This window comes from Poecilia reticulata, chromosome 4 (assembly GCF_904066995.2).
Source record: "Poecilia reticulata chromosome 4, P_reticulata-male-v2, whole genome shotgun sequence".
Taxonomy (NCBI): domain Eukaryota; kingdom Metazoa; phylum Chordata; class Actinopteri; order Cyprinodontiformes; family Poeciliidae; genus Poecilia; species Poecilia reticulata.
In genome coordinates, this window is record NC_088833.1 from 19,972,910 (window position 1) to 19,996,423 (window position 23,514).

General features: G+C 39.7%; 1 protein-coding gene across 1 annotated transcript; it reads left to right on the forward strand.

Moving 5' to 3' along the window:
* Nucleotides 1-549: 549 nt before the first annotated feature.
* LOC103464045 (uncharacterized) lies at nucleotides 550-23,496 on the forward strand. The gene is made up of 22 exons (XM_008407848.3): nucleotides 550-1,457; nucleotides 2,472-2,609; nucleotides 9,509-9,575; nucleotides 10,080-10,250; nucleotides 10,647-10,766; nucleotides 10,903-11,043; nucleotides 11,223-11,348; nucleotides 12,394-12,516; nucleotides 12,716-12,838; nucleotides 12,943-13,065; nucleotides 16,583-16,705; nucleotides 17,028-17,150; nucleotides 18,196-18,321; nucleotides 18,794-18,922; nucleotides 19,021-19,113; nucleotides 19,864-19,959; nucleotides 20,154-20,249; nucleotides 20,419-20,514; nucleotides 21,067-21,168; nucleotides 21,603-21,708; nucleotides 22,795-22,911; nucleotides 23,144-23,496. Exons 2-22 carry the CDS (start codon nucleotides 2,481-2,483, stop codon nucleotides 23,220-23,222), a joined length of 2,409 nt encoding a protein of 802 aa, XP_008406070.3. The 5' UTR covers nucleotides 550-1,457; nucleotides 2,472-2,480; the 3' UTR covers nucleotides 23,223-23,496.
* The last annotated feature ends 18 nt before the right edge of the window (nucleotides 23,497-23,514 follow it).

Here is a 23,514-nt window from a genome sequence, read left to right on the forward strand (position 1 = left end):
TACTGGGTACTACAGACGGGTGATTATTTTACCAGATGTGAAATCTGGTAAAATAATTACTCAGCTGTGAGATGCAGCATCTAGATAGATCGATAGATAGCCAGCCAGCCCATGTCTTCCAATCAGTGACGTGCTGTCAGGTGAGGCGTCATCATGAAAAAATAATATAATAATAAAATCATTTATAAAGATATTTTCACCCTGTGGTTTGTACTATAAAGTACCTATTTTTCATTTAATTTAACCAAATCTGATTATTTTTTTCTTCAAAATCGCTGAATTTTCGCATTTTTCCATTTAAATGTTCTTTTTTGACTGTTTTTAATGTCTGTTCGAAATAAATAAATAAATAAATGAAATGAAATGAAATGCTTGGAAGCGAAGCCGGTGAGGCAGCACCTGGAATTGCACAACCTCTCGCTGCTCCTCCTGTCTGTACGTCGCCAATAAAATGGTTAAAAACCTTTAATGTATAAACTGATTTTCAATAATTTAGCTTATGTATTTCATGTACTGTGTTTTTATTGTCACCAACTGTGTATGTGCTGAGGAGCGATCAGAAACGGCAGAGAACAGATTCGAGGTGAGGCAGGCAGTTCTCGTGCCTCATCGCTGGGGGCGCTCATGATCCCAGATAGTGTGACTCCACAACTGCAGAGTAAGAGACAGTAACAGCGATTTAGCCATACAGAAGCTGCGCTGATACAGAGAGCGAGAAAGGCGAGGTTTTGAGTTGTACTTTAACGGTTTCTCCCTTTGCTGTTAAGCACAGCACGAAATTCATAATATCTACATGTCTAAGTTTGATTGAGATAACGGAATTATTCTACGGCGGCGGCGCGGCTATGGATGACATGTAAAGGAATAGCCTTTTTGCCCTCCAGCATTGTACGCATGCGCGAAATTTCCTTATGTAAACAATAACATGCAGGGGGTCTCGATTTGTAAATCCGATTATTATTAGGTCGGTGCCTCACCAGCTATGAACCTCACCGCACGTCACTGCTTCCAATATATCGTCTGACTGAAAGTAATGTCCTGACTTGAATCTGACCACTGGTCGTTTCCAATGCTTGGCGCCATTTCCAGTAAAATGTGATTAAAAAACATTACTGTACTATACTTTGAGAGATTGCTGTCATATTTTCTAACATAAATCTGCCTAGGGAACAAAATTGTGTGCTTACTGTAGAAGAAGAGCCCGCAGGCCTCTTGTTTCTGGCTCGTTGTTTGCGGTGTTTGGGGATTAGTGGAATGGGAAGTGCGGAGCTCCGACACAGGATGTGGAGTCACTGCTGGATTGCATCGCCTCCCCCCTCTTTTTATGATTCTGACATAGAGAGAGAAGCCTGGCGTGCAGCTGCAGGATCCCCCCATCTGAAGAGATCGAAGTACGCTACGGATCGCGCATTTTTCGGCGTCTTTAGTTTGGGGAAACATATAATCCGGGTATAACGGTGAGTTTGGTGGAAGATCTCTGCCACGCATCGCATCAACACTCCGCAGAGCACGTTTGTTTATTCCCAGTTAACATCTTTATGCTGTTTTTGTGGCGTAACTTTTCACCTAGACCGTAACATGTAACGCACAGTTTCAACTCAAAATATAAGTTGAAGAGCTTTACATTTTTTAAAAAGTAATATATATATATATATATATATATATATATATATATATATATATATATATATATATATATATATATATATATATATAATATAATTTCATTTGACTAATACCTCTGACAAATCTCCAGAGTCATTTAGAAGTTATTTGTTAATTGTATTTGTGTCCACATTAAATGTTACTGTAATTATGTTAGTTTTGCTAGGAGAGTTGCAAACTTCAAATCAAAAGTTTCAGAATTTTGACCATAAAATGTCAACAGTGGCATAATATAATCAATACTTTCTATTTAAAAACTTGTCATCAGGGAACTGAGAACCTAATATCCATTGTGAAAATAACCACACATGGTGGACAAAGCATCCATGTAGTGCTTTGTTCGAGTTCTGATATTTCTGAATACCTAAGTTTACATTGACTAATTGTCTCATCAAACAACCTCTAACTGTCTCAACTGTGAGGTTGACAATTCAGTTACACACAGAGATTTGATTTAAATTGTCCATATTGAATGTTAGTTGTCTCTGTAACTTTTTCTAAAGGTTTTTCAGTTTAGCAGAAATCAATGTGCTTCAGTTGCAACCAGGGGTGGCAAAAAAAGACCCTGTATCAGACAGTAATCATTTTTAAAGTGGCTGGAGCTCAAGCATATGTGGTACTGATAGGTTTCGTATGCTTTGTGCAGCCTCAGAAGGAAAGGTGGGGGGTAATGACAGGCTGCTTAAATCCCCCACATCATGCCTTTCATGCCTAAACATACATTAAACAGACTGTGTTTCTCTGTTGTCTGACTTACTGGAAACAGTCATTTGCAGCTCTATAAACGATCCGATTTCCTGATGTAGTTTCAGGCGATGACCCATCTCTGGACCCTTGTGTCAGCGTTGCTGCTGCTTTTGCTAGTGACTGGAGTTGTGAGTAACCGTGAAGAAAATGATAATGAAGTCCTCAAACAACTGGAGACCAAACTCAACAGGAGCCAGGTCAGTCAGTGGTTTATCTTCTGTTTGAGATGTGTGGAGCTTTTTTGTTTTGTTTGCTTGATCTATAAAAAGTGAAGGGATGGGAGGGAGCATTATGTAAAATTGACTTTTTTTTAGCTTTATATCATAATCCCTTGTCAAAAACATACTTGTACTGTTGCCTGGATTTTTTTTGTTTATGTTTGAGGAATCCATAATTCTCCGGTGGCAGCCATTCAGGGGTGCCTAAACCCTTGCTCATAGAAGCACCTCCTATTTCTACAAAGCTCCTCCTCAGAGCTGAAGTCTCCAAGCTCAAAGAGTTCTTCTCCTCTACGCCTTCCTCACTCAGCTCCTCCAGACTAGCGGCAGCAGCAATGAGCAATTTATCTGTATTTGTTTTTTGTTGTTGTTTTTTTTCACTTTTTTGTCCTTCTTGTTTTCAATTTTTCAATTACCTTGGTAAACAATTCGTCTTGGTATAGAAAGAAGACTTAACGTAGCGACTCACTCATTCTTTTGTTACCCAGCGACTCACTCATTCTTTGATTACATAGCGACTCACTCAGTCTTTGGTTACATAGCGACTCACTAATTCTTTGATTACGTAGCGACTCACTCATTCTTTTTTTACCAAGTGACTCACTCATTCTTTGATTACCCAGTGACTCATTAATTCTTTGGTTATGTAGCGACTCACTCATTCTTTGATTACGTAGTGACTCACTCATTCTTTGATTACGTAGCGACTCACTAATTCTTTGATTACGTAGTAATTCACTCATTCTTTGATTACGTAGTTACTCACTCATTCTTTCATTACCCAGTGACCATTACGTCTTTGGTTATGTAGTGACTCACTCATTCTGTGATTATGTAGTGACTGACTCATTCTTTGGTAACATAGCGACTCACTCATTCTTTGGTAACATAGCGACTCACTCATTCTTTGATTACATAGCGACTCACTCAGTCTTTGGTTACATAGCAACTCACTAATTCTTTGATTACGTAGCGACTCATTCATTCTTTTTTTTACCAAGTGATTCACTCATTCTTTGATTACCCAGTGACTCATTAATTCTTTAGTTATGTAGTGACTCACTCATTCTGTGATTATCTAGCGACTCACTCATTCTTTGATTACGAAGTGACTCACTCATTCTTTGGTTACGTAGCGACTCACTAATTCTTTGATTACCCAGTGACATTACTTCTTTGGTTATGTAGTGACTCACTCATTCTGTGATTATGTAGTGACTGACTCATTCTTTGGGAATATAGCGACTCACTCATTGTTTGGTTACCCAGCGACTCACTCATTCTTTGGTTATGTAGCGACTCAATCATTCTTTGGTTACATAGTGTCTCACTCATTCTTTGGTTACGTAGCAACTCACTGATTCTTTGTTAACGTAGCGACTCACTCATTCTTTGGTTATGTAGCGACTCACTCATTCTTTGATTACCCAGCGACTCACTCATTCTTTGGTTACATAGTGACTCACTCATTCTTTGGTTACGTAGCAACTCACTGATTCTTTGTTAACGTAGCGACTCACTCATTCTTTGGTTATGTAGCGACTCACTCATTCTTTGATTACCCAGCGACTCACTCATTCTTTGGTTACATAGTGACTCACTCATTCTTTGATTACCCAGCGACTCACTCATTCTTTGGTTATGTAGCAACTCACTGATTCTTTGTTTACATAGCGACTCACTAATTCTTTGATTACGTAGCGACTCACTCATTCTTTTTTTACCAAGTGACTCACTCATTCTTTCATTACCCAGTGACTCATTCATTCTTTGGTTATGTACTGACTCACTCATTCTGTGATTATGTAGCGACTCACTCATTCTTTGATTACCCAGCGACTCACTCATTCTTTGATTACATAGCGACTCACTCATTCTTTGGTTACCAAGTGACTCACTCATTCTTTAATTACCCAGTGACTCATTAATTCTTTGATTATGTAGTTACTCACTCATTCTGTGATTATGTAGTGACTGACTCATTCTTTGGTAACGTAGCGACTCACTCATTCTTTGATTGCGTAGCGACTCACTCATTCTTTGATTGCGTAGCGACTCACTCATTGTTTGGTTACCCAGCGACTCACTCATTCTTTGCTTATGTAGCGACTCAATCATTCTTTGGATACATAGTGACTCACTCATTCTTTGGTTATGTAGCAACTCACTCATTCTTTGGTTACATAGTGACTCACTCATTCTTTGATTACCCAGCGACTCACTCATTCTTTGGTTATGTAGCAACTCACTGATTCTTTGTTTACATAGCGACTCACTCATTCTTTTGTTTCCCAGCGACTCAGTCATTCTTTGGTTACATAGCGACTCACTAATTCTTTGATTACGTAGCGACTCACTCATTCTTTTTTTACCAAGTGACTCACTCATTCTTTCATTACCCAGTGACTCATTCATTCTTTGGTTATGTAGTGACTCACTCATTCTGTGATTATGTAGCGACTCACTCATTCTTTGATTACCCAGCGACTCACTCATTCTTTGATTACATAGCGACTCACTCATTCTTTGGTTACCAAGTGACTCACTCATTCTTTCATTACCCAGTGACTCATTCATTCTTTGGTTATGTAGTTACTCACTCATTCTGTGATTATGTAGTGACTGACTCATTCTTTGGTAACGTAGCGACTCACTCATTCTTTGATTGCGTAGCGACTCACTCATTCTTTGATTGCGTAGCGACTCACTCATTGTTTGGTTACCCAGCGACTCACTCATTCTTTGCTTATGTAGCGACTCAATCATTCTTTGGATACATAGTGACTCACTCATTCTTTGGTTACGTAGCAACTCACTGATTCTTTGTTTACGTAGCGACTCACTCATACTTTGATTACATAGCGACTCACTCATTCTTTGTTAACGTAGCGACTCACTCATTCTTTGGTTATGTTGCGACTCACTCATTCTTTGGTTACATAGTGACTCACTCATTCTTTGATTACCCAGCGACTCACTCATTCTTTGGTTACGTAGCAACTCACTGATTCTTAGTTTACATAGCGACTCACTCATTCTTTTGTTACCCAGCGACTTACTCATTCTTTGATTACGTAGCAACTCACTCATTCTTTTTTTACCAAGTCACTCACTCATTCTTTCATTACCCAGTGACTCACTCATTCTTTGGTTACGTAGCGACTCACTAATTATTTGATTACGTAATGATTCACTCTTTCTTTCATTACCCAGTGACCATTGCTTCTTTGGTTATGTAGTGACTCACTCATTCTGTGATTATGTAGTGACTGACTCATTCTTTGGTAACATAGCGACTCACTCATTCTTTGATTACATAGCGACTCACTCATTCTTTGTTAACGTAGCGACTCACTCATTCTTTGGTTATATAGCGACTCACTCATTCTTTGGTTACATAGTGACTCACTCATTCTTTGATTAACCAGCGACTCACTCATTCTTTGGTTACGTAGCAACTCACTGATTCTTTGTTTACATAGCGACTCACTCATTCTTTGGTAACATAGCGACTCACTCATTCTTTGATTACATAGCGACTGACTCATTGTTTTTTTACGAAGTGGCTCACTCATTCTTTCATTACCCAGTGACTCATTCATTCTTTGGTTATGTAGTGACTCACTCATTCTGTGATTATGTAGCGACTCACTCATTCTTTGATTACGTAGCGACTCACTCATTCTTTGGTTACTCAGCGACTCACTCATTCTTTGATTACATAGCGACTCACTCATTCTTTGGTTACCCAGTGACTCACTCATTCTTTAATTACCCAGTGACTCATTAATTCTTTGGTTATGTAGTGACTCACTCATTTTTTGGTTACGTAGCGACTCACTCATTCTTTGATTACATAGCGACTCACTCAGTCTTTGGTTACATAGCGACTCACTAATTCTTTGATTACGTAGCAACTCACTCATTCTTTTTTTACGAAGTGACTCACTCATTCTTTCATTACCCAGTGACTCATTCATTCTTTGGTTATGTAGTGACTCACTCATTCTGTGATTATGTAGCGACTCACTCATTCTTTGATTACCCAGTGACCATTACTTCTTTGGTTATGTAGTGACTCACTCATTCTGTGATTATGTAGTGACTGACTCATTCTTTGGTAACATAGCGACTCACTCATTCTTTGGTTACGTAGCGACTCACTCATTCTTTCATTACCCAGTGACCATTACTTCTTTGGTTATGTAGTGACTCACTCATTCTTTGGTAACATAGCAACTCACTGCTTCTTTGGTTACCAAGTGACTCACTCATTCTTTCATTGCCCAGTGACTCATTCATTCTGTGATTATGTAGTGGCTCACTCATTGTTTGATTACATAGCGTCTCACTTCTTCTTTAATTACATAGCGACTCACTCATTCTTTCGTTATGTAGTGACTCACTCATTCTTTCATTACCCAGTGACTCATTCATTCTTTGGTTATGTAGTGACTCACTCACTCTTTGATTGCGTAGCGACTCCGTCATTCTTTGGTTACCCAGCGACTCACTCATTCTTTCATTACATAGAGACTCACTCATTCTTTGATTACGTAGCGACTCACTCTTTCTATCATTACCCAGTGACTCACTCATTCTTTGATTACATAGCGTCTCACTCATTCTTTTGTTACCCATCGACTCACTCCTTCTTTGGTTACATAGCGACTCACTTATTCTTTGGTTACATAGCGACTCACTCATTCTTTGATTACATAGCGACTCACTCTTTCTTTCATTACCCAGTGACTCACTCATTCTTTGATTACATAGTGATTCCCTCATTCTTTGATTATGTAGTGACTCACTCATTCTGTGATTATGTAGCGACTCACTCATTCTTTTGTTACCCAGCGACTCACTCATTCTTTGATTACATAGCGACTCACTCATTCTTTGGTTACATAGCGACTCACTCATTCTTTCATTATGTAGCGACTCACTCATTCTTTGGTTACCAAGTGACTCACTCATTCTTTCATTGCCCAGTGACTCATTCATTCTGTGATTACATAGAGACTGACTCATTCTTTGGTTACGTAGCAACTCACTCATTCTTTGTTTACGTAGCGACTCACTCATTCTTTGATTACATAGCGACTCACTCATTCTTTGGTTACATAGCGACTCACTCATTCTTTGGTTACATAGCGACTCACTCATTGATTGAATACATAGCGTCTCACTTATTCTTTGATTACCTAGCAACTCACTCATTCTTTGGTTATACAGTGACTCACTCATTCTTTGTTTACATAGCAACTCACTGATTCTTTGTTTACATAGCGACTCACTCATTCTTTGATTACATAGCGACTCACTCATTCTTTGGTTAGGTAGCGACTCACTCATTCTTTGGTTACGTAGCGACTAACTCATTCTTTGATTACATAGCGACTGATTCATTCTTTGGTTACGTAGCGACTCACTCATTCTTTGGTTACGTAGCGACTCACTCATTCTTTGGTTACAAAGTGACTCACTCATTCTTTTATTACCAAGTGACTCACTAATTCTTTCATTACCCAGTGACTCACTCATTCTGTGATTATGTAGCGGCTCACTCATTCTTTGATTACTTAGCGACTAACTCGTTCTTTGGTTACCAAGTGACTCACTCATTCTTTGGTTATGTAGCGACTCACTCATTCTTTGATTACGTAGTGACTCACTCATTCTTTCATTACCCAGTGACTCATTGCTTCTTTGGTTATGTTGTGACTAACTCATTCTTTGATTACGTAGCGACTCACTCATTCTTTGGTTACAAAGTGACTCACTCATTCTTTTATTACCAAGTGACTCATTCATTCTTTGATTACCCGGTGACTCACTCATTCTTTGATTGCGTAGCGACTCCGTCATTCTTTGGTCACCCAGCGACTCACTCATTCTTTCATTACATAGCGACTCACTCATTTTTGATTATATAGCGACTGAATCTTTCTTTCATTACTCAGTGACTCACTCTTTCTTTTATTACGTAGTCATTCCCTCATTCTTTGGTTATGTAGCGACTCACTCATTCTTTTGTTACCCAGCGACTCACTCATTCTTTGATTACATAGCGACTCATTCATTCTTTGGTTACATAGTGACTCACTCATTCTTTGATTACCCAGCGTCTCACTCATTCTTTGATTACATAGCAACTCACTCATTCTTTGGTTACCTAATGACTCACTCATTCTTTGGTTAAGTAGTGAGTCACTCATTCTTTGATTACGTAGTGACTCACTCATTCTTTGATTACCCAGTGTCTCACTCATTCTTTGATTACATAGCGACTCACTCATTCTTTCATTACCCAGTGACTCACTCATTCTTTGATTACGTATTGATTCCTTCATGCTTTGTTAACGTAGCGACTCACCCATTCTTTGGTTACGTAGCGACTCACTCATTCTTTGATTACCCAGCGACTCACTCATTCTTTGATTACCCAGCGACTCACTCATTCTTTGGTTACGGAGCAACTCACTCATTCTTTGATTACATAGCGACTCATTTATTCTTTGGTTACGTAGCGACTCACTCATTCTTTTATTGCGTAGCGACTCACTCATTGTTTGGTTACCCAGCAACTCACTCATTCTTTGATTACGTAGCGACTCACTCATTCTTTGATTACGTAGCGACTCACTCATTCTTTGCTTACATAGCGACTCAGTCATTCTTTGGTTACCAAGTGACTCCCACATTCTTTCATTACCCAGTGTCTCATTCATTCTTTGATTACATAGAGACTGACTCATTATTTGATTACATAGCGACTCACTCATTCTTTGGTTATATAGCGACTCCCTCATTCTTTGTTAAACAGTGAAACGGATTTCTTTTAGCTATGAATAAACCTTGTACATTTTGTGTTTCAGAATCCAGAAATTGAGAATGCAATTAGAAATATTACAGAAGTGATGGAGAGTCGTACAGCAACCACACGTATGTTTTCTACATGTGCTGTGTGGATTGTACTGGTTTTTTTGTTGTTTGTTTTTGTAATACAATCGAAAAATAAATGTAAAACCTTGAGCTTTTTCCAATTTAGTTACTGAACAACAACAGCAACCCTCAATATGTTTTGTCATAAAAAAAAAGAAAGATGACATCTACATTTCACTCCATCCTTCCACCTATAATTGAGCAACATTAAATTAACCATTTAATTTGAATTCAATTCAATTGGGCTACATTTCATTGAGATATGAGTGTAAAAGGTTGCCGAGTACAAATGGACACCCCTTTCTCAGCATTTTTGAAAACAAAAAAACATTTACTGGTTTTTGCTGCCATGTCAGTTCTGTACTTCTTGCTTCTGATCTGTCAGATGAAATCCTGATAAAACGCATCGAAGATTGCAGTTGTAACACGACAAATTGTGGAAAAAGTTCAAGGATTATAGATACTTTTACAAGTCACTGTGTTGCTTTCTTTCTACATAAACAGCTCCAACGATTATGACGTCTCGGCCGAGCCCCACTCGTGCTCGGCGTCCAGGAAACCAGGTGACGCAGGTGGGCAGCACTGCTTGCGGCTATCCGTCCGGGACAGTGCAGAGCGGTGACAGCTGTACTTGCCCTGTAGGATTCGCTCTGCACGGAGCAGCCGAGTGTAAAGGTGAGACACGGGCAGACTTACAAGCACGGAGCGATGATTTAAGATGATGTTTGTGGTTCTGGAAATCCAGGGGAATCTCTGTGGATGTTGTGAAATTGTCCTCAAGTTGAGAACGGTAGGCAGGTTTGCGCAAACAATGGAGGAATTTGTCAAGCCTGCTTTCCATAAAATGAGAATCCCTTCCTGGAACAGATGAATACAATACATTTATGGAAATCAACAACCTATAATCTGCTACAGGAAAGAAAAAAAACCGACAAATTCTGAAAAAGTGGAGCTATTTTAAGGAAGTAGCAGAATCAATCTTCCACCTGACTCTGTTAGACTCTATTTTATTTTATTTTTTTTTAATAAATTTATGCTCTTAGCTCTTCCACATCTGTCTCCATTCACCAGATGTTAATGAGTGTGAAGGACCCGGGCCATGTGGTCCCCATGCCAGCTGCACTAATACCCCCGGCTCATTCTCATGTTCCTGTCTCCGTGGCTACCTGATGGGTCCTGGAGGGTGCCAGGGTTTGTCTGCCTCCGTAAATGTGTGTGTGTGTCTGTGCGTGTGTGCGCGCATGTGTGGCAGAGTGTGTGGCATGTGTGGCTGGAGCTTGTGTGTCATGGTTATAAGGAATATCTCCTTTGGATTTTTTTTTTACAGACATAGATGAATGTGCTCTGGCTGCGGTCACGGGCTTGCAGGCCTGTCAGGAAGGGGCTGAATGTACAAACACCCCTGGTTCCTTCACCTGCTCGTGCCCAGTGGGATATGTAAGGGCTTTGAATGGACAAGGCTGTGTAGGTAAAGTGCATTTTGGGATGTGATACGAACACTGCCTTTGTGATGAAAAAAAAACAAACAAAAAAACGTGAAAGATTCCTGCGTAGCGTGGCCCTGAATGACTGAATAATCATGAATAACTCTCTTGATCCTGGCCCTCCACCCTGACGTGGACAGCTGTTGATTTTCGTCCTGTATAGATGTGGATGAGTGCAGCTTTGAGGAGCTGTGTCGCCGTGAACTGGGAAACATATGTGTGAACACTCCCGGCAGCTTTCTGTGCCAGTGCCAGCAGGGCTTTAGAGCCGAGGCCCCTGCCTGTGTTGGTAAGTCTTTTATTAAGTATCACTGGAACAGACTCATATTTAGATCTGAGTCGATGCTTTCAGTATCCAGGTATAATTCTCCTGAAAGTGAGGGGTATTTAGCTTCAAGCCGCCGCTGCGCTGCCAACCTGCTCTTTAGTACTTTGTTATTACCTGCTTTTAGCGCTTTTATCCAGTCTATATCAGTTTGTTTATATACTGTTGTTTTCTACATATAGTTTTTTTTTTAACAAATTATAAAATAAGACAACGTTAGTCTAAGTAGACCGTATTGATTTAAAAAATAGCTATACAAAGCAACCTGACTGACAAGCTATAACTTGTGATTATTTCATGGTGGTTCCTATCTGATTAAAAGTTGAAAGCACCTCTAGCACAGAGGAAGTTGGTATAATTCATAGAGTTTTAATCTAATCCTATTGGATGTCTTCCAAAAGAGTGTCAGTCACATAGAGAGCAGCTGCAGGATCCTTTTCTTTTAGACTTTAAAACATAGTGGCTGCACAGAGTCCATTGGAGGTTATGATTGTTTTTAATTTGAGTCTCACAACATAAACACCGTAAGGCTTTCTGGCTATATAAGTTGAAATCTTTAAAAGTGGCTTTAGCAAGAAATTATGTCTACACCAGAATTGCTTTCTAGTGTCGATTTCTACCCTCTTCCTCCGATTTACTGAAAATGGGCATTAAAACGACTTTCAAATGAAGTTTGTGCAGCTTTGCCTAAAGCAGCAAAAGAACATAATTATACAAAGGAAGAATGAATACAGAAATGTTCACACAAACCGACTAAGTGACAAGAAAAATGGACTGTCTTGGACAATGTTGTCATAGTGAAGCTTTTTTCTAGTGACAAATTTACAACCACTTAAGCCTAATCAGAGCCCTGACTGAGGTAAAGTGGGTTTCAACACAATTTGTAATGTGACTTTTTTGCGTAAATAATGCATTTTTTTAACTTGGCTGTAAAATATTTAAGAGGAAATCTCATTAGCTGTAAATAAAATAAAAAAATAACTATTGTGTCACTCTGCTCCTGTCCCAGATGTGGATGAGTGTATGGAGAGTCCCGAGTTGTGCGAAGGTCAGGGTGTGTGTGAGAACACGCTCGGGAGCTACAAGTGTATTTGTAGACCCGGTTACCAGGGAAACGGCACACACTGCGAAGGTAAGCAATTAGTGCTGACGTCTCTCTGTGGAAAACTCTGTTTCCCGACGACGGGGTCAGCTTCCTTGTGTGCGCGGGTTTTAATGCCTGCTGTTATGCCTTCCATTAAAATTATCCTGGGCGGCAGAATGGCTATGGAACAGAAATGAACTGAGTTTTAGATACTGCTTTGCAAAAAAAAAAAAAAATCTCGTCCTAGATGAGAACGAGTGCGCATCAGGCATTCACAGGTGTGACACCAACGCTCGGTGTGGCAACATCATCGGTTCGTACTTCTGCCAGTGTTACCAGGGTTTTAATGGAGATGGGCATGCTTGCTTTGGTGGGTAAGAGTTTTTTATGTGCATGCTTTACCACAAAACATGGCTGAAAATTTGCTAACCGCGGTTGAGCATGAAAGTCCTTCAAGTTTCTCCTTATTTGCAGATGTTGACGAGTGCCTTCTCAACAATGGGCACTGTGAACACAACTGCACCAATGAATTAGGAACGCACAGCTGTCAGTGTGCTGCAGGCTACCAGCTGGACCAGGGTGGACATAACTGCACAGGTAATTTATTTTGTAAAAAAAAGTGTTGATCAGAAAAAAAACCACAAATAAAAAAAAAATTCTTTTCTTGAGAAGCAAATTTATATATATAAAAAAACACTGCCAGGTCCACACTAACTCCAACAACTATGAGTCTAGGGTACTTCCACATAAGACACATAAAACTGTGGTCAAAAAGAGAAAGGCGGTAAGTCATTCACATAAAAAATATCTGCTGACACTTTAATGTGTTTAAAAGTTGTCCAAGTCTAACTTATGATGTCTATGTGGATAGAATGAAAAAGTTAACTCCCTAATATTATTTTGAAGATGTACAAGGAGGTTTTCTTATTTCCTACAGAATGTAGTTTTCCTGCAGTGCTTTTTCTGGCATGTGCAGCAGGAACAAGTGGAAATGTGGTTTTTGAATGTTTATTTTTATATTAATGGCCATACACTATAACAGTGCTAGGTGCGTCACATAGTGTAGCGGTAAGGGACATAAAGGGACGATAATCCTCAACGTGACCATCATTGGTTTGTTTCACAACATTGAAACCTTTGCCTCTTCCAGTCTGCTCTCTCTGTTCATTTCATGTCTGTTAACTTTCAGAAAAGGCCACTAGTACCAAAAATGTTCAAAAACCAAATTACTATTCCAATAATATTATTGTTAGAATACACATATTAAGAACATTCTTTCCCTTTCTTGATTAAGCTGAAACTCTGGGCATCAGAGCATCAAGTATGTTTTTTCCGCATGGTTTTGTACTTTTATAAATGGATCTTTTATGTTGATGTTTTTAACACAAGTGAAGATCCTAAGGGAAAAACAAACTACCTCCAACATCTGAAAGTAGTTTGGAATCACATGTTTTTTTTCTTCTGTTCAGATGACAGTTTAACTACTATCTGTTAAAAGTTGCAAAGCAACAGCCAACGTTTACCTCAAGCCTGTATTCACAGAAGCAATTGTTATGGATGATTGATTAATAATGAATTACCAGTTCTCTTGTTGTGTTGCCCAAACCTGACGTGTAAGATTCACTGCAACAACTGATCTTCAAAATCACATCGCCTATGCAACATTTTCCATTTATGCTGCAGAGACTGTTGAATAATGCAAATTAACTTGCAAGGTTGTTTTCCGCTATGTGACTTCCAAATCTTGACACCCTTTAATTCCCATACTTGGTCTCTTCAGCCTGCAAATAAATTGATAGTGAATAATGTCTTGTAAAGTGCAGTGATGTGTCTCTTTCCAAAAAACAAGAAAGATAAGGAGGTGAGCACTGAATATTAACAGTGAAGCTCCAAATTTATATTCTGCTCTTTGCTTATAAAAGCTGAGGAAGAACAAATAATTGTGGCAGCCTCTTTCAGCAGTCACTAATGTGTTGGTAAGGACAAAAGCTTACTTCAGTTTGGCCAATAAAATACAATTTGCCTTTCCTGCAGGAATTAAACTGTGATTTCACCCAAATTACGTGTCGGCAAAAGGCAGCAGAGAAATCAAGCCTCCGCCAGTGTTGTAGTACTCGAAATTTTTTGATGGTCTCGATCTCGTCTCGGACTCGACCGCATTTGGTCTCGGTCTCGGGCCCTGAGGACTCTGCATTTTATTTCAAGACCGGTCAAGACCGCAACTGTGAAAAGGTCACTAAACGTACAGCATATACTGTCCAGTTTATTTGTTAACATCTTTGTTTTCAGTGGATGCAAAAAGCACCGATTAAAATCCAAGCAATAACGCGTTTCTGTTACTCCCCCGTCCCCCTCCCCACCTTTCACTCGCACGCGGCTCTGAGACATGCGCAATGGTTTCCTTTCAGCGGCAGAGGATGTCTGTCTAATCGTCAGTAATAGAATAGCGCTGCATAAATCATAAGAAATCCAAAGGCCACAGCTAACTCAGCAGCGTTTCGCTTTCACAGACGGTGGGGACTACGTCTAACTTTTTTCGTCACTTAGAAAAGAAGTTTAAAGAAAGGAAAGCTCCGTTGACGTGATATTAGCAAAGCTAGCTGTACAGAGACACCTATGCATTTGTGATGAAGAAAAGTCACTCACTGTGCTGAATTATTGTGCGGAGGTGTTGACTGACTTGTCGCATATATGGGACAACGCTGTGACCAAAAGTATAGTGACGTGACATTCAGGAACAGTCCGATTTTTCTGAACGGCTCTTTACTTAGAAGATAGGACTTGAGTGTCACTGAGAGCCGTTCTATCAGATTACCATACACTGTCAGAATAGCATACATGCAGTGAGTACCATGCCTGTGCATGCGCATTAAGAAGTCTGACAGTCAGAGGAGTTGTCAGTTCACCATACGCAGCAAGTTATGACAAAAATAAGTCATTAAATTGTTTTCAACGATAACTATATAGATATACATGCGTTGTCGTGGTTTCAAAGTGTATTTAAAGCAGTGGTTCCCAAGCTTTTTCTCCTGGGCCCCCCAGTGGTTTCCAAACTATTTCTATGGCTTACAAATAGCGGTCTAGTTGAACAACGTGTGTAGGGGTGGGGGTGGATTCTTAGAGACTCCCTGTTCTGCTCAACCCCGGCTCCAGACGAACAAGGGGGGGAATCAACATTTTTGGGGGCAAAATGAATCGTAGCTGAACATAGACAACAACACCAGTAGCCTACAAGCTACTTGTTAAGTTTAAGGTGCTGTATTGATATTAGCTAGTCGTCTTTTAGCTAACTTTACCTGTATCCAACAGCTTTACTCATCTCAGAACTGTGAAAAGTTCTTTGCGTTTTGCTGGTTTGCTGCCATGATTCTAACACACCTGCGTAGCTCTGCACAGCAGCAAAGTGGCAGCTGTAATTAATGTCTGCCATGGTGTCAGACTGCCTGGCTTCATATAGCGGGAGCAAGGGTGAGAACAGTAACGGTGAGCTCCTTGTGGTTGGTTACTTCTTGCTTGTTGCTTCTTGGTCAGTGTTCATAGTTGGGCGTTATTTACCATCATGGCATTGCCTCAATTGCTATATTTAATGGTGCAGACAGTGATTGTTTCTGACTTGAGCAATATAGGCGCCCAGGGCGCTATGTTTTTAGGGATGGCACAAGACCGCAGCGGATTGTAGCACAGAGATAGAAGGAAAGCAGAACAAAGTTTGTTCTGCTTTTAATATTGGTTAGATTTATTAAGTATTTAATATCTAAGTGTTTTCATGGGAATATGGATCTTTCAGATCAATTTGAGAAGTAATTTTGATCATATTTCATTTTGTCGTGTCAGTTAGCACGGGCCGCTGGTCTTGGTCTTGACTCTGTCTCGACTTCCCTCGGTCTTGGTCTTGTCTCGGTCTCGATACACTATGGTCTTGGTCTTGTCTTGTCTCGGGTTAGGTGGTCTTGACCACAACACTGGCCTCCGCTGACCTTTGCATCAATCTTAAATGACGCTGAAAAACACCTCTCACTTCATCCAAACTTGTAAAATCTCAAACATCTGTTGTTTAATCAAAGTCTAAATGTTTGTGCCGAAGGAGTTATCTAAATGTCTCTGATCCTCCCAGATGTGGATGAGTGTTCAGCTCCAAATGGGACCTGTCAGCACATTTGCGTCAACACTATAGGCTCTTTCCGGTGCTCCTGTAAACCGGGCTACCAGCTGCACATTGATGGCCGCACCTGCGTAGGTCAGTAACCCGCAGGCACTCATTCACTTAATGCAGCAGTTTGCACACTGGTTTTCAGTCATTTAAAGCAGCTCAGTTTCAGCAATTTACCAGCATGTATAACAGGGAGGAGGGGGGAACTGCTATGAATATGTAATCTTTTCTGTTTTTATGTGTTTGTCAGACAGGATGTTTGCATGCCTGGACATAACTGAGTGTCTTGGGGACACATTTTAAAAGATTAGTAGCTAAAGAAAAACTAAACCAGCATTCTGATGTACAGAAGTGAGACTTGAATGCGTAAAAGTTAATGTTGACAATTTTCCCCTCTGTTTGCACGCAGACGTCGACGAATGCAAACTGCAGAATGGCGGATGCTCTCACGCCTGTACCAACTCTCCTGGGGGATTCACCTGCCACTGCCCGCGTCCTCTGTTGTTGGATACAGACAACCTCTCTTGCGCTAGTGGGTTCCTGAACATGTGACTAACATTAGTTGTTAATGTGTGAAGTACATTGACCTGCCAGGTTGTCTACTTGTGTTAAGGAAGACATATCATCATCCTCCTAAGACATAAAGTGGGTGTTATGTAATTTTCAACATTTTTATTCTCAATTGTGTTAAAGTATATGAGGGAATAGAGACCCAACAGAACGGCACCCCTACCAGAGATTTAAAAGCATTCTTAGGACTTTTCTTTTCTATAAAATAACTGTTTTGCCACTTCACCTCGACATTGTAGACGTACAAATATTTATACTGTGGGGTTTTTTGTGGGTTGAAGTGCAAAAGCCACTTAATCTGCAAAAGATAAGGTGGTAAACACCTGCAAAAAATTATATTATTTATCCTGGTATTCTTACAATCAGATATCCCAGTGTCGCCACATTTATTTATTAATATTGTTTTAAATAACATGCGTGGCTATCTTTTAAGAGCTGGAACCAGAATTAAAGAACACTATTCACAGGAGGATTTATTAATATCGCATGGCAATAATAAAATGCAGAAATATCAACTGTAACATCTGTAACAGCTCAGTAACATCCATCCTAATCCTGATCCTATCTAATGCCAAACTTGACACAAATGTCTTGTCTTTTTTTGTTGTTGTTGCTATTTTTTGCACCACAAAGCTTTTAACCTAAAATGACACATTTCTGAGTTGTGAGCCAAAACACTGAGCTAGGACTATAAATCTCTTTTTATTCAGATAAAACATTGAAAATAGAACATATTACATTTAGATTCTGACCCATCTCCTATTGATTTGAGATAGGATATGCCTACAGATAAAACTGATTCAAGCTTGTCTATAAAACCTCTTTCTGTCCCTCATGCTTCCTTTGTCTTTGAAAAGTAAATAACTCTGGACTCGTGTGTAAAACTACTTTGTAATGCTCCATTACTGAACTAATTTTCAACTGATATCTTGTCTTAAATACATTTTTCTGTGGGGCCAATAAGGCACTAAGGTATTTAAAGCTCCTGTTCTTCTTGACACGAATAGATGCTACTTCTTGTCTGCTAAGAAATGGAGGCTGCAACCACGTATGTTCCCTAAGAGCTGAGGGCGACATCCAGTGTAGCTGTCGCGCAGGTTGGAAGCTGGGAGACGACCTCAAGAGCTGCATTGGTGAGACTTCATCTTCACTCTTCAACTTTGCCCCTGTAAAGCTTTTAGGATATTCTATTAAACCACATTTATGCAAGAAGCTCTGTTAGTCGATTTGATTTCAATCACGCCACTACAATCCTGAATTTCCTCAAATTTCACCATCCGTTGAAAGCTTCCTCCAAATGCAATCTCTTTTTAAACATTTACTGCTGTCGGCTTTCAAGCTAAAAAAAACATAATAAAAATTGGAGGGGTTTCACAGACCGGTACCAAATACTCATCCTTTTTTGCACTTGCCAGTACGAAGGTGCTCTCTCAATCAAATTACATCAGCTGGAGAGTGCCCAAAGTTAACGTAATCAAATCTTAGAAAGTTCTGCTGTTGCCAAGTTGTATACACCATGTTTCCATCCAAATTTGTTTTGTAACTTTATCTCAAAAGTATTTTCCAGGCTTTTAAACTGTCTCCCCATCTGTCCCTCCCAATGAGACGCGAACGAGTGCGGGGACTTTACAAACGGAGGCTGTGAGCAGCTCTGTGTGAACCACCCCGGGGGGTTTAACTGCACCTGCAAGGAGGGGTACGAGGTCCGAGCTGATAACCCCGCCAGGTGTCAGCGTGAGTCAAACATCCTAAGAATAAATCTCATTAATATGTTTGGCGATATCACCTCTTTTACACATGAGCTGAGTTAATGCACGTCTTATCTGCTCCAGCTGTGTGCGACCCACCATGTCAGAACTACGGAGTGTGTGTGGGGCCAAACGGCTGCGACTGTCCTCCAGGCTACCCTGGTGTGGGATGCTCAGGTACAAACCTTAATGTAAATGGTTGTACATAGAGGGATGCTGGTCATTTTGCCTCTTCGCTGTTTCATGATTTTGCAGCTTTGGTTGTTTTGCACCCAGATTTAAACTCAACAAGCTGCCGATTCATACCGGCTTTGACAATTGATAAGCTAAAAGACTTTTCAATATCTGTAAGAAAATGCGATTCTTTGATTCAAATTAATAATATGTACTGCCTTTACATTGCTTCAAGTTATTTTGGTCTAGTTAGAGGTCATAAATCGGTTACATTTTAAAAGTGAAAAGGGACAAGAGCAACGACCGATAACATTTCTTCATACAGTCAGATTAAAAGAGATTTTGATCCTATTTATGATTATTTAACTAGGAAATTCAACAAAACAACTATCAAAAGCAATAAAATGATATTCACTGGTTTAAGCACAGGTAGACTCAAAATTATTCATGCCCTCCGGCACATTTAGGTTTAACGTGATCCTTTAAATCGACCAAGATGTTTCTGCTGACTTTATTGAACGTTCACAGACCTTTTGGTTAAATTTATCTGGAAAAGACACTTAAGTCAGCAAATCAGCCACATTCTGTGAAAAAAATATGTTTTTATAACCGATGGTAAGGTATAGTTCATCCCAAAACTATTCCTACCCCTGGCAGACTAAGGTCTAAAGTAATCATCTAACCGAAAACTGTTAAAAACTGTGAAAGTATAAATTAAGGGTGTAATAAATCCTTGTTGGTTGTTTATTTCAGCCATTTGCTCTCCCCCCTGTGCCCATGGAGGAACCTGCATGCGCTGGAACATGTGTTTGTGTCCTTCTGGGTGGACAGGAGAAGGCTGCCACACAGGTACTACGTCCTACTTCATCAGTAGGAGCACGAATCAGCTTGTGAGAGACAACCTATCACTGTAACTTTGCGTAGTAGATAATGCATGCTTGGAAACAAGATGCCTTGATTTGCATTGTTCCAGTTTTGTGTGCTCTATCTGTGACTGTTCAGGTTTAACATGTTTTTTTTTTTTTTCATCTCTCCATGATTAGCTGTGTGCGAGCTGCCGTGTGCAAACGGCGGTCGCTGTGTCGGCCCCGATACCTGCCAGTGTTCCTCTGATTACACGGGCCCCCAGTGCCTGTTGCGTGAGTGAAATTGCAACAAAACATCTGAGTGACATTTTTAAATTTTTTTGTACTACTCTAGCTACTATAAAAACTGTTCATAACATAAAGTAAAACCATGAAAACAGTTCATTTAACCAGATGTCAGCAGTATTGTGTTTCTAAGAGGTTTCTTTTGTGTGTTTTGCAGCACTGTGCACTCCAGCCTGTCAGAATGGGGGCAGATGTGTGGATGTTAACAAATGCACGTGTGTTGCTGGATGGCAAGGAGCTCGATGCCAGATTGGTAAAACAATGAAAATGTTCAATCTCTATTGAGTTCATTATAGCTTATGTATCTGTTTTAATTTAGTAAGCTCTATATATCAACTATATCATTGCAAATGCTAAACCAAGTATTTTATGCACACACAAACACACGCACACACACACATATATTTGCGAAAAAGAAGAAAGAATTTAATTTTTTAGGATATAGAGTCTGTATCGTAATGATGGAGCACCAAAGCTTTTGCTGTAATTAGTGAAATTAATTAAAAGTTAATTAAACTTACTGCTGATTTATGATGGGGATTCAGACTATAATCCATCAAGAGAACTGTTGCATTGTTTCTTAAAATAAATAAATAAATTAAGCCAGAATACAGTTCCTCATCCCTGAGGTCGTGTTACCTCACAGAAAACACACACCGGTTTACGGGCCGCTTGGAATCGCTCCGCTATTTGTTCGATGTCTTTTTCTGGTCACTGAGTCTCACTGACAGGTGCAGAGATGAGCCATGTTGAACTGAATTAGTCTAGACGTCTTTGGTCCTCTGTTCTCTTCTGTCTCCATCAGAGCCCATCCAGTGTCAAAAGCCCTGCAGGAACGGAGGTGTGTGTGTGGGCCTTAACCGATGCCGCTGCGCCAAAGGATTCACCGGCAGTCTCTGTGACACAGGTTTGCCAATATCTTTCAGATTTCATATGCACGGGCAGCCAAAGGCATGAGGACAATACTAAATCAACTGTAACTAATCGGTCCTTTGGATCTGTTTCATTTTCAAACTTTCACAGTTTAAATTTAACAATGAATTAGAAATCAAGATGTCTCACTTTATGCTATCATAGGATCACATATGCTTGATCAGTGGTCTGTAACCTGCAGTGCTGAAGCTGCAAGTGACTCTTCGGTTCACTTAATGTGTTGAAAAATGAAATATTGCACTGTCTTGTTTGTTTCGTTCATTTATTCTGTCCAAACCATGAAAAAAAACAAAAAAACTCTGGCCCAACCCTATTAAATTTTCTAGATTGTGGATACAAAGGGATGCAAAGGGATACAAAGGGAAAACAGATGTTTTCTCTTAGTAATACTGTGGGATGTCACTGCAGCTGTAACAACACGATGTGTCCCACCTTGTCAACATGGAGCCACCTGCAGCCCACACAACACCTGCACCTGTCCAGAAGGCACCGCAGGCCTGCGCTGTGAGAGACTGTAAGTGTAAAAATGAACATAATCCAACATGCGTAGAAAATCTAACATCAGCTTTCCTTCACGTTCCTGTTTTTCTGGCTAGTCAGCATCAAGTACTTGATAACGACATATGAGTCTCATTGTAAATAAAATATTGACTAACTAGTTAGTTTTTAACAGGATTAAACAGTATGAGTGTGGTGATCATTTAGACTTTTATATTTTTGATTAGTTTGTGTTGTAATGTCATACACGGCAACCCTTTGACTGTAATACTTTAAGTATTTTTATGTATTTAGATTTGTACTTGTGTTGCAGTCTTTGCTCTCTCTTATGAAAGAAAGAGATTTCTTCCATAGTTCCTTTGAAGTTATTCATGTCCAAGGGTCGTCTTTAGTTAGCTTTCTATTTTTGTGTTTCACAGAATTGTGCATTAATTCAGTTTGTTCCGGTTTCCTTTCCTTGGCTTTCTTAGTGTTTATTTCTCCTCAGATGCAACAAATGTCTGACTTCTCCAACCTGATCCCCATTTCAGCTACCAGCCTATATAAATAATCCATCATTTGTTTGTTTCCTGAGTTTTCAACCAAGATTTCTTGTTTTTGATTACCTGGTCAGGACTCTTGTTTTTATGGGGGTTTTTTTTAATCAAATTGTTTACTTCCCCTGCATGTTTTCATTTCTTCAACACAACACAATGACACAGTGAAATTCTCATTTGACACCTTTTTGATGCTTTCACAGTTTCACATTTGAACAAATATAGATTATATTTACTTAAAGCACAAAATCAGCAGTTATTTTTCTAATTGAAAAACAAATAATTGATTATTACAGAAACAATAATGTGATATGTGTTTTTTTTAACATGTCAAGTGAGAGAGCAGAAGTCTTAGAAGATAGAAGTGATTTTCATGTAAATACATATATGTTTTGCATAAAACATTGCAGATTGTTTCTGTACTAGATAATATGTTCTAAAGTTGTGAGTTTTGGCTTCTCCACATAGTCGTGCTTAATGACAAAGATTTGGTGACTTTTTGAAGTGAGGATGAATAATTGCTCTGCTTACAGTAGCTACTCTAATAAATAATCTGTGTGTTGCAGGACGTGTCCTGTGGTCACCATGGTGGTCAGTACAGCTCGTGCTGTGAGGAAAGCTGTCAGGGAGAGCTACGTTGACCGCTGTGGACCCCTGGGAGTTCAGCTTTGCACTAAATACAGGTCAGTTGCCACTCAGGTGTGCATTATGTTACACTTGAGTGTAACATAATGCAACATGTTTATTTTATAGAAATAAACATGTTGTGTAAGTCTTTTTAGAGTTCTTTTTTTGTACAAAGCAAGTCTGTGTGTGTGAGTTGAAAGGAAACATTTTTAAGCAATATTAGACTCAAATCGGAATGAAAGCATCCACAGGGCTGTTGCCTGTTCTGCCCTGTGATTGTGTTTGCAGGATGAACCAGGCTCGTGTGTACCTGCAGGCCTACAGGGTTGGCTACAAAATCCAGTGTCCTGTGACGAAGAACACATGAGCTGTGCAGGATACAGTAAAAGATGCACAACATCTGCAGCAAAAAGTATGTTGGGGGGCGGGGGGGAAACCCCACCTGAACTGAATTCAGACAATCTCAGAACTGGGAACAGCTGTGGGAGCCGCTCAGGGTTTTAGCTTCACTGCTGAAATAAAAGAGTCGCATCTGATGGAAATGCTGCTCTTTCATGTCACTTTGGTTGATTAAGAGACATATAAGTAAATCTACATTTAAATAAATAAATAAACAATCATGACTTTCTTAAAATGTGAAACGGGCTGTCAGTTCATCA